The sequence below is a fragment of the Pezoporus occidentalis genome, unplaced genomic scaffold, assembly GCF_034315485.1.
Source record: "Pezoporus occidentalis ecotype Australia unplaced genomic scaffold, CSIRO_AGI_Poc_V1 ctg12, whole genome shotgun sequence".
Classification (NCBI taxonomy): Eukaryota; Metazoa; Chordata; class Aves; order Psittaciformes; family Psittacidae; genus Pezoporus; species Pezoporus occidentalis.
This window is the reverse complement of record NW_026912994.1, coordinates 2527169-2539487: the sequence shown is the minus strand read 5'-3', so window position 1 is coordinate 2539487 and position 12319 is coordinate 2527169. Positions and strand designations below refer to the sequence as shown.

General features: G+C 40.8%; 1 protein-coding gene across 11 annotated transcripts in view; it reads right to left on the bottom strand.

Annotated features, from left to right (window-relative positions):
- The window catches only part of NCKAP5 (NCK associated protein 5), a 530111-nt gene that overhangs the window by 232206 nt on the left and 285586 nt on the right, over positions 1-12319 (bottom strand). For 10 of the 11 annotated variants that reach the window (XM_062605646.1, XM_062605676.1, XM_062605694.1 and 7 more), the window contains one exon: positions 2499-2558. In XM_062605646.1, coding sequence (XP_062461630.1) covers positions 2499-2558 — 60 coding nt within the window. Of the gene's footprint in view, positions 1-2498; positions 2563-12319 lie in introns of all 11 variants that reach the window. The other variant, XM_062605703.1, reaches the window with a different exon arrangement.

The following is a 12319-nucleotide window of genomic DNA, read 5'->3' as shown; positions in this document are numbered from 1 at the left end:
CCGATCTCTGACTGCAAAACCCAAATAATTTTCTTCCTTTTTATTTCAGAAGCAAGAAACAAGCAGGTATTACATAAGGTGCCGCCCTGCAAAAGGCTTGTGTGATGCTTTGCACAGTTCCTGGGAGGCAGGGCAGCAGCAGGGCAGCACAGCTCCTTGTGCTTTCTGCCCCAGTTCATGCCTGGTATGAGAAATGTTCTCGATGGGACACCGAAAGAGCAGACATGGGGTTTGGTACCCTGCAGGTACGCTCTACAGAGGAAGCCTCGCTGTTTGACAAAGGCCAAGCTGGGCTGTTTGCCCTCACCAAGATTTTGCTGTGGATCTTTTTAAAGTATTTGCCCCAAAACTATGGATCTGGTATATGCTGCAGGCTCCATACTGCACATCCTGAGAATGCAGGCTAAGAAGTTACTTCATCCCCAGCCTCCCCTGTGTTCAAACACTCCAGCTCCTGGACCCTTACTGCTCTCAAACTGCTCACAGTCAAGCAAGTTCATTAATGTTAATTAATGTCTGCTGTGTTTCATATTAAAATCACCAGTTCTGAGCTCTGAGACACAAAGAAGTTTCCATACATCAACAGCTTCAAAGCACTTGTCTCTATGGGTGCACTTATCCTTGGCTGTTGTAGCAGGATACTTGTGGAAATTACCCCACAGGCGAGAGGGGAAAAACTACCTAGTACTTACCCTGGGGGAAGATTGCACCCCTGGAGAGCTACCTATCAGCTCCTAACGGGATATAACACTCAGCCTCTCAACAAATTATACAAAATTGCACTCTGGTTAGCAGGGCTAGGGGATTAATGGGGCACAGGAAAAGGTACAAGAAGTGCCTGACTCTCATGAGATGAGATCTCAAGAAGGGCACATATACCAAAAGCCTTACCAGCTCTGGAAGGTTAATCAATATTGCTCATTTCATAAAGTCCTGGATTATCCCACTAAATATATTTTACACTCAAGATATTATTTCTATGCCTCCAAGGGAAAGCTAATTTAAAAAAAAAATTAAGGAAGCACTTCAAATAAACAGCTCTTCCCAGATTTTGAAATTTGTTTACACTGAAAATGAAAATGCAATTGCAAATCCAGTGCCTGATCTCTGCCCTTCTTCTTCCACCAAAATTCCTCCTGGAGGCAGCAAGATTTTTCTCTCAGTCACAGACTCTTGTAACTTAACCTGATAAAAGTTTGTTTCTCAGTTCCTCCAGGCCTTCTGCCTCAACACACACACGTTACCCAGTGGCCAGTCTTCCCGACTCCTTCAGCCCCACCTCAAAGTCTTCCTGTGGCCAACCCAGCCATGCTGCAGACCCAAGGGCATGTACACTGGGGTGGTGTCAGGATGGGAGAGGGCAGCAGCTCCCACAGTTATGCTGGGCATGCACCAGGGGCCAGGGCAAGTCACACACTCGTGTGCCTGGCACATGCTGCTCGTGTCCTCCCTTTCTCTACAAGGCATGCAGAGCCTAAAGGCCACCAGAAAAGCCCTCTGCAAGGCATCCCCAGCTCTGCTGGAGCCACCTGCAGCCATGGTGGGAGCAATAGCTCCAGAGCTGATTGCTTCCTACCTGTCACTCAGGTCCCTCCAAATCTCACTGCATTTTACTGATAGCTAACAATGATCTATAAAATGCATTCATTGCAGGCAGGTGAGATTTTTAAGGACCTTGCAACACACAGCTAACAGCATCCACTTCCCAGAGACCCTCTACAGCTTCTCCCCACCAAGTCAAGCAAACTTCGGACCAGATTCGTTCATGGCCAACTATGCAACTCACTCAAATGAGTAGCAGTTTCATGAGTATGTTCAAGGGGACTGGTTTGGGTTTTAAGGTTTGTGAACTCATCTGCTTTATCCTCTGGAAACCCAAGACATTTTATCTGAAGACAGGGACAAACAAACTCCTTAACAGATGGGAAAAGTTCCTTAGATATTAAGTAATTAAGCACACTCAGCACATGTTGGCTCCTAAAAAAATTGTTTTGAATAGATAAGGCACTCTATAAATTAAGGCTTGCAGTTAACCAAAAATCTCCTTTTTCAACTTTTGCTCACAAGCCTAATCTCATAAATTGCTACATGAAAAATAAGGCTATAAGGAGCATTACATGATTTACAAATTTATCAGATGGAGGGAATTTTTAAAGCTTCTGTGCATGTATTCCTCCATTTTTCTGTGGCTGGCTAAGATTTAACAGGCAACTAAATCTACTGCATTTTGATCTGAAATTGCCTTTCCGTGCTTGTCTTGCTTTCAATTCCTGTAAGCACCAGAAGCAGGGAAAAGAAAAGAGCTTTTCCCTACCAGAGCTTTTCCAAAGAAGCCAAGATAGAACCTTGAGTTTCCTCAGATTAATGAATACATCACTGGCAACCCATCATTGTGTCCAAGACGGTCTTACTGCCTCAGTGACCACCTTCAGCAATCAAAACATACCTAAGGCCTGAAGTAGTTAAGAATTGCAAAGCAGCGAGTTGCTTCAGCTTACCATTGCTCCTTCACTCTTGCTTCGTGCAACTTCTCGCTGCAGACGAGCCACAGACAGCTTCTCCCTATGGAAAGAAAAGCATGTGAATAGCAGTTCATTTTTCACTGGCAGAGGGAACGCACCACATCCCTTTCGGGGCGGCATTCCTGCACATCACTCAGGCAACCCTCCCAGCAGACCCTGCTCTTCTCGCCATGTTTCTCTGCAATATTTAGCTGTTCTGTTACTGTTTCATTTCGTGGCAGTTTGACAGAACTGTCAATAAATCAACTGGACGCAAATATCATTTGCTCCATTCAAAAAACAAAGTAGCTCATCACGCTGGCAATATGGAAACAGACTGTGCAAATCAGATTGTGTGATTTATTTTCCTGCGGCCTTGCACATCAGCTTTATTTGACTACACTGACACCAGCTAGAAGGCTGTTAGATCATCAATAAATGTATGCATAAAAATGAAATTTAAAAAATCTATTCTATTCCCAAACACAGTGCTGCATTTTGCAACTACCAAATATTTCTTTAATTAGCCTTTTTTCATAAGAGATCCATACCCAAATGTTTGGCTTGATTTAAGTCACAATTAATTTGCTTAATTAAGGATTTGATGGTCGCAACACACTTTTGCCTGAAAAGTTGTAACATATTAATGAAAATAGGGTTTAATATGTGTACAAAACGGAAGAGATTTTCAGTGCATGGAGCGGGAAAACGTAGCAGTACCGAGTCTGCGAACTGCAAGACCTAGACAGGGGAAGGTGGTGCAGGAACCAACCACTGCAGGAAGGGTACAGGAAGAAGGGATTTTGCTCTGGAAGCTCAGTAAAGCAGAAAACACTTCATAGAACAAGCAGGACTTAAGTAACCTACCATATTTAGAAAGGATTTAAGAAAAACAAACATACTTTTTCAAGCAGGCTATTTTTAAAGAAGATATGCATTTTTGAAAGAAAAGCACCCTGCAGAAATGTCAGAGGCATTTGTCAGTGCACAATGAAACATAAATCTGCAGATCAATAAATTATTTACAGAAGATGATCAGCTTTGAAAACTTCCAAGACAAGGGGTTTTAAATCAGAATATATCCATTATCAAGTTTGAATTTTTCCATTTATTGGTGCTTTGCCCAGAAATTCCACATGATCTAATTGGAAAGAAAGACCTGAACCATCCCAGTGCAGCATCCTGGCACGTACCTGGGATATATAAAACCTTTGCCCAGGTGACTACTCAGTATAAGGTAAATGTAAGCATGCCAATGGCTCAGGCCTCCTGAGACATGGCTGTGGGCAAGCAGCAGCTGCCCTTTTGCAACTGTGCTGTTTGAGGGCCAGCAGGACCAGCCCCGCACTGCTCACCATTGCTCCAGCCATGATTCCACTGGCCATGCTACCTGGCCTTGAGACATTGTGAGATCAGGAAAAAAACCCTTCCTGCTGTCCACTGTATGTATAGAGTCTTGAAAGTGCACAGACACATCTTCCAGCTCCTACAGCAGAAAAGGGGCTGGAAAATCACGGCCCTCAGAGACCTACAAAGGTCCCCAGCTGTGGCTGAGGGACAACCCAGTGGCCGATGATCTCCTCAGGTTCTGTAACCACTCCTGTCACTGACTGGGTTACTCTCATCCAGCATGAAAAGCTAAATGCTCTTGCAAGAAAAGTAGCCTTTAAACCATTTCTCAGGACCCCTTCCTGTACACATCCTACTAATTCATGCAGGAATAACAGCATTCATGTCACTGCCATAGCTCAACATATGCTTGGGTCACTAAACCAGTCCTCCCCCTCCATTTCAGTAGCAAATGTGGTATTTAAGCCTCCTTAACAGTCACCTGCCCTCACATGCTTGGCGCACCCCCACAACACTCCCCATGCAACTGGCTGGTGGCACCCTGCAAATATGGTTGTCACACAATACCAGGCATTGCTAATATTGTGATCTGTAAACATACACAGTGATGAAACCACTCAATACTGGCAAAACCTAAAGACAATACAGCCACAGCCCTGTAGAAGTGGTATTTGTGTTACTCCAGCATTACAGCAAGATCCTCTTTGGCGCATGTGAAAAATTACTGAATATTGAGAAGTGGCATTAGTGCAACCTTAACCCAAGTATCCTAAAACAGCTTCTGAAAGACACGTACTGCTCTCCCCCTTCCAGGCTCAGATACTATCACAGGGAAATTATAAAATTGGTTAATCCCATTTTAAAGATTTAGCTCATCTGCTTGAAATAGCCCATTGCATTTTTGTACCGCTTCAGTGCCCTAATATGTTTTAGTGGAAAAAGCAAGTATACCCTTTGAGGGGGTTTTTGACTTTTTAATTGCAAAACAAATGCCTAAAGATATTTCAGGAGAAAAGATGAAGGGGAGGAGAGAGGGAGGAATAAACAAAAATAAACCCTGCAAAGCACTCCTCCACGCACTTCCTGCCAGTGGTCTGGAGAGATTTATTTCGCTAGTCCTCCTACATGAGGAATACTCCTATTTTCCTCTCTTTGTGTTACCTCCAATACAGAATCAGTTCCACATTTCTAGAATCCTGGAATTTTACCTGAGTAAATCCCATCTGAGCTCCATTAACAAAGAGGGCTCCTCCTGACAACGCCAGGCCTTCCCTTTCCAGGTGAGGATCCTGGAGGATTTCTGAGGTTCAGAAAGCACTTCCTTAGCAATTTCCCCAATGAAGGAGAGCAAAAACTGGGATTCTCATACTGTGTTTATAACATTGCTGCGATTAAGAAAAGAACCACTTTTCAATAGCAGAAAATGAAAAAGAAACCTGATTATAACAGGAGAAAAAAAAAATCTGCAATAGAGGATACAGAAGAGCCATCTGTTCCAACAGTGTCTAAAAATAAGTCACCTTTGAGGCAAGCAAACCCTGTGCTCCCACTTCAAATAGGTCCCAGCACGTCTTCTCTCTCCCGCTTCCATTCCCCAGGTGAAGGAGCTCACACTCACAGCCAGACCGTGCAGATGGTTACCTTCATCTAGGCAGGATGCAGGCCAGAGGCTCAGCATGCCTATGGACCGCAGTCATCTCTGAGCCCATTCCAGGGAGCTTCATTTGTGATGCACTTGGCCCATCACCCACAGTGAGCCATTCCCACTACCTCTATACAAACATATGCCAGTATAATGGGTGAGAAATGTGGTCAGGATCCTGTTATGAGCCAACAGCATTTAACACCAATTTACAGCATTGGAAGTTTTCATGCAAGATGCATGACAAGAGAGAACAAGCGCCTTCATGTCTAAGCACAACCAAATGAACCTGCTGGTTACTATCCACCATTTCAGTCAGTTTTGATTAAGACAGCACCTTCAGCAACTATTCTCAGCTCTCAGATTTTAATATGGTGTTACAACTGAATAAGCATTTTACCATGACTGAGTTGCAAAAATAATAAGCTTTTAGCTGCTTTAGCCTTTCAGATGTTTCGAATGCAAAGAACATTTGACACGCAGCTTCAAAGTTAATCATGTTTTTTTAATCTTTCCTTTTAAATAGGAAAAATCAGTAGCATTACTTTGTTGCTATACAGCTTTATTTTTAATCAAGCATGTTTCATCCCTATAACATGATTAATTAACAAAGTTAATTAGCAACAACAACCTCCAAGAAAACAAATTCTTCTCTGAGGATTTAAAAAATTAAACCATGTTCATTGAGGAGTTCTCATGTTTGCTTCTGAAAAAACACCAAATGATAAAAGAGTTACAAAAACGCTCTTTGAAAGCACAGTTTATGCTCTTAAGTTTGAATATTTGCATTGTAAGCGGCAAAATTCCCAGCCAAGGACTTTGCAAAGAGATAATTAAAGGAGCCAAACAAGGATTCAATTATATCCTTTCCAGATGGAACTGAGCACACAAGTAGTCACTGTGTGGATGAAAGAAAGATACATTTCAAGTCTCAGTATCGCCAGTAGATCTTGCAGTAGGTTGTTATAAAAAAACAACAGTTTGAGGAAAACCCATTTTGTCCAAGGAAAACATAAGTATGCTGAATAATGCTGCAAATTCTGAACTGTCCTTAGAGTAAAATTTATCCTTCATTCTCCCCATCAGTTCGACTCATTCAACTACCACACCAAAAAAAACCTGTATCATATGACAGTGACAGCTAACACACACAGTTTAGGGCTTCACTACGAAACTGTGCTGCTTGGACTTCTCCCAATCCATGGGGATAAAGGTAGGTAAATTGATGCAATCACAAGCCTGCACCTACCACATAGTACTGAACAAATGCTGGTACTGTGCCTGGTCTGGTAACAGATATCCTCAGATCAAACAACACAATAAAAGCTATGCTGGATAAGCGAAAAGGCTCCCTTTCTCTTAGTTCTCATTTTTATAATGTTATTTTACATCAATACAACAAAACAAAAAACTCTGTCAGCAAAATTAAACTGCCCAATATTTGAAATAAGATTTTAATTTTTATTTTGAATTATCAGATTCCAAAGCTCTGAGTTACAGGCCTTTGCTTCTCCATCTAACACAGAAAGATATTAGTTAAAATAGCTTGGGGATAAAGTTATGAAATAAAGATTCCTGAATTATATCCAGTTGCCAAGACCTTAGCCATACAGAATTAGGATATATTTTCAGGATTAAATAATAATTTCACAGTTTCAATGAAGAAAAATAATTGTATTGTTTTAATGAAGAGCAGAAATAAAACTCAAAAAGAGCAGAAAATGTCTCTGTAACATCATCCAAAACTTAATGGTTCAGCAAACCTTAATCCCCATGATCTACAGGGAAGACAAGGGGTCTATCAAGCCCTGACATTACCCTTTCCTTTCTTGATCATACACAGCAGCCCCACGACCTGTCAGTGTGCACTGACAGCTCTTGCATTTTCAACGCTGGCACAAGAAGATTTCAAACTTTTCCTGTTTCCCTTTTCCCAAGTTAATTATTACTTTCCTACACAAGGACTGAATGTGGACAACATTTAACAGGTATGACAGCCCCCAAGTCACTAATTTGTTTTTCCACTTGTCTTTGATGAAAGGGATCAGAGAAATTCAGACTACATTTCCCACTCTACACTGCTGCTGTGAGATTCAGAAGGTGAATAAATACTTTGTTCACACATGGAAAAAGCAAACAGAAAAATGACAGAGACTCAGAATGTGAATTTGCCAAGTGCCCCTAACCACTGTGCCTTGGAACCACCCCCGATTTATTACCTACCAAAATTATCTCTTCATTTCCCCACTCCCCACCCCGCCCATACCATCACTTGTAGACATGGCATTGTTTTTCAAATGAAAAACACCACTGAAAGCCATTAAACATAGATTAAACATAGCATGGCTCTAACAACTGATCTAGGGGCAGGGCACCAGTCAGTGTGGAAAGACACAAGCCTGGCTTCCTTCAACTCCTGGTTTCCCAGGGAGGTTTCCCATCCAAATGCTGAGCAGGCTTGACCCTGTCGAGCTTATGAGAACTGACAGGGGAAAAGCCAAGGGTGGAATGGCTGCAATGAACTAATTTGCCTCCTCCAGCTCCTACTGTGATTGCAGTGGTCAGTGATGCTGCAACTTTCCTTCCTACTGAAGATCACATACAACAGAGTCATTTGGTGCTTTATACATGTCAGTGTCGTGCTCCTTTTGAAACTGGTCTTTTAGAGTCACAGTGGTTTAACTAAGATTTGGCAATAAAACAGCCATCTTGCAAAAAAGTACTCATTCAAAATTTAAAGCTGAGCAAAGTACAAGCTTTATTTATTTTTACAATAACTGCAAAGACTGCAGTTACTTATAATGGAAATACTAATGCTGTAAAGCAGAAGCAGGATAGATAGGATGAGCCACCAGTGAGGCACAGGCTCCTACATATTCCTAATTTGTTTGTAATGAAAGATAAGCACACAGAAAACACAATTTACATTAAACTTCTATAAGACATGACACTTTCAAATTAGGACAAGCAAAACAGGTAGCAACTTACTTAAACTCTGCTTTCTTTACATGGCACTAACAGTAAGGAAAAAAAACCCACAGAATTATAACTATACTCTAAAATAGGTATGAGCAATCCCCAGAGGCTCCTCACTACTTTCCAATGGATTTTAATGTATACGTAATCCGAAGCAGAAGTTCAAAAAAGAGCATCTAGTTACTTTCCAGAAGCATTCAAACAAGACACCAAATACAAAAGAAATACCATGGAAGAAAGCATAGGGTAACACTGGGCTGAGTCACATACCCTGGTGAGAAAGGAGGCCAACAGAGAAACATAGTGGAGACAGAGCCTTCATTATAAAAGCAAAAAGCTGCCTTTCTTTAATGGCAGAGCCATAGCAAAGAAATTAGAAAAGGAAAGGTGTTCATGAGGAGTCCATGGCGATGATCATGGGATTGTTTTCATGACACATCACTCTCAGCACCAGCACAGCAGCCAAAGTCAGCTGAGCACTTGAGCATGGTAACTTTCCTAACATAAGCACCTGCACGGGGATGGGTGGCAATGCAAAAACATCTTTTTTCACACTGGCAATCTTTCTTACCTACTTGACATTTACTGTTTCCAACGCTGAAGTTATGGCTGCAAGTCTGCACATTTTAGTGATTTACTGCTACTTCAGACAACATTTAAAATATATCTATTTTTTAAATATATCTATTTTTTTAATGTTAAGCCAACATTAAAAAGGAAGGAATAGCCTCCTTCCACTATTAGTGTTGGCTCCACAACACAGCCTACCACTCAAATTCTGTATGTATTTGGTCTCACAGCATCAGACATAGGGAGATGTAGACACAAAGTTTAAAATGTTGGTCTCTTGAACTCTGTGGAGATTTGAGATAGTTTTCAACCTTGGTAATGTAGTGAAGGGCAAAAGCTTTTAAAATAGAGACCTTTAAATAACGTTCATCAGAAACTGCTAATGATTAGAATGACAATAAATAGAGCCATCAACGCCCCTTTCAGTTCCTTGACAAGACAGAGACAGCACTAACCAGCACAATCAATGCAGTTTCTTCATAAAGACAAAAAAAAGGCAAAAAAAGTGATTTCTTCCCCACAACACACACATTCAGTTGTACGATAAAAGATTAATGGCTGTATGACACAATGCCAAATCATCAGGATAATTATGAATTATACCAAGCAATCATTTAACAAATCTCCTGGAACATCTCACCATTATTCATGAGATAATGCACTTGGCTGCAATTATTTTTTTTTCAGATATACTCCTCTGAAGCCTTTCTTTTGGGCTGAGATTCCACGTGGAAGAAGAAACTGAAGGGGGGCTGGGGGAATGGGGAAAAGGTTGGGGTAAAGGTTGGGCTTTTTATGAAACAGAAAACTGAGGTGGGGGGGGGGGGGGGATTTTCCTAATAATTTCTAATGTCTGCAGAGAGTAGTGACAGATACTTAAAGATTTCTTTTCAAAACCAGCCCAAACACAAAACAGAAAACTGCAAGAGGCGAGGGAGTTACACCTGGCTATCAACTTCAATGCAACATCAAGTAGGAAATAACAAACACCATAGTGTCAAAAACCACCAAGTAAACAGCACTACAGTTCTGAACCCTGAAATACACCTACAGTACAGGTTTTCGCATTGTAAGTTAAAGAGTTCATGCATTATGTAAAGCTTGTATTTATCAAAAAGCATAGTTAAGGTTTTAGTAGGTCCAAATTCTGCACAGATTTGTCCCAGAATCTATCCCAGAAACTACTAAAACGCACTACTACACATAAATGAGCACAGGATCTATCTCACAGAATTTGTTATTATTAGAAGTGGTACATTAACCATAAACTTCATTGTCTCTGTTCTGCAATACACACCACAAAATACCTAGAAAAAGCAATTTGACAAATTCACACTGTAGTAGCTTGGAAATTCTTGACGTAAGTGACTGAGTTATCAATTTCAATGTTACATTAACAGTAATATTTGAATTTAATGCTGCATTATTTCTGCCAATAAGCAAGTGGGAACTTCTAGAATTAGGCAAGCTGCCAAGTTCTCAAAGACTTATCATTGAAAATCTCAGTATTCAAACAGGAAAAACAGAAGAAAAAGACTAATAAAAGGCAATTTGGAATATTAATTCAGAAAAAAAAAAAACTTTAAAATGTAACATAGATGGGTTTTGCAAACAGATGCCCATCCTTTACTATGAGAATGACTGCTTGCTCTTCTTTTCAGGTGCTACTTTTAAGATATCTTACACAAATGAAAGCATCTGCTTAACAAAAGCCCTAAAATGGCACCAAATTTATTTCTGAGAATTCTTTCACAGTACCAGGCCTACAGTTGGACTTTTCTAATCAAACCAAAATATTAGTGTTTATCTGCTTTTTGATAGCATCCTCAGAGCTGCAACATCACTCTTCTGACCTTCTCCAGTACAGGTGAGTGTGGAAAGCAAATTTGACACTATCACCTTTCCCTTCCTTGTACACCACTAGTTCACATGATGCTCTGGTCACAGTATATCATCCAGGAGCTCCACTTCTTGAAATGGGAAAATAAGACAGTACGACATGTTTCTAAAAGCCTTACAGTTTAGCTTGAAAGCACAGCTGGGGTCAAAGTGGATAATGAGAGAGGCACAGGATCATTGCTACATGACAGTTCGGCCCATGGGAGAAAGACAACAGTTTAAGTCAACAGCTTTTACCTCCTCTTATTCCCAACACACACAACTACCACTCCTCATTTTGCATGCCCACAAGATGATTTTCTTTTGGTCCTCACCCCCAAATACACCTCCTCTCATTGCTGGAAGCACCAAAGACAGTGACATTTGGCTGTTCAGCAGAGCTGACAAGGGGCCTGGCAACACATCAGTCCCAGCACATGGAAGTCATTGCTAAAGCAGATGCCACTTTCAAAAGAGTCAGATTTTTATTTGTGACTTAGTGCATTTGAAAGCAACAGCAGAGATGAATACAGCCACTCTGTCTAAACAACCATCTGAAGATTTGTATCTTTTTTTTTAAGCAAATTCAAGAAAAAAGAGAGCAAGGACTAAAAAGAAACCACTGTGTTTAAGGGCACCTTTCACCTCTTGCCTTTCTTCAGCATGTTATTCAGCACTTCTACTCTACTCTAGATTTAAAACCAGCCTACTGCTGTAGGTCGTGCACTGCATTGCCATTAATGCAAGTGTACTTGTTGCTCCCCAGTTTAACTGCTGATAGCAGGGTCCTTCAGCTTGTGAGTGTTTAACTTCTTACTTGGTGTTTTGCTGTTTATTTTTAAACTGGGTCAAGCCATCGTCTAGACTAGATGAAGTCTTGGTTCTTGCATTTGTGTTCGGGGTATTTTGTATGGTTTGAAGTACCAAATCCTTACAGCATACAGATTCACACCATTACTATTGCATTGTTTACTTGTGTTAGGTTTTTGGTTTTTTTTTTAAATAAATATTTGGAATCCAGACGATATCTCCTGATACATGAAGAATTCTCTGGATTCTGACCCAAACAGAACTAGCTGTGAATCCTGAACCTGTTCAGCAATTTCTACCAAAAGTGAATTCTTTTTTCCTTTGTTTTCACTAAGCCTGGACTTAAGACGACCTTGGAAAATGAAAAACAAAAGAAGAAATAAGCAAACAAGGTCTTCTTTTTGCAGAGGACTTGGCAGTTGAGCTAACAAATCCCCAATTACTGGTAGCTCATATATATTTTTTCTCTGGAGATTTGTCACACGGAGATGATGTGCTGTGGAAATTCTTTTGAAAGGATATGCATTTCCCGAAAGGATTTTTAATGAGAATTTATTGCTTATGAAAGATTCAGGATTGGCAGCACTTCAGT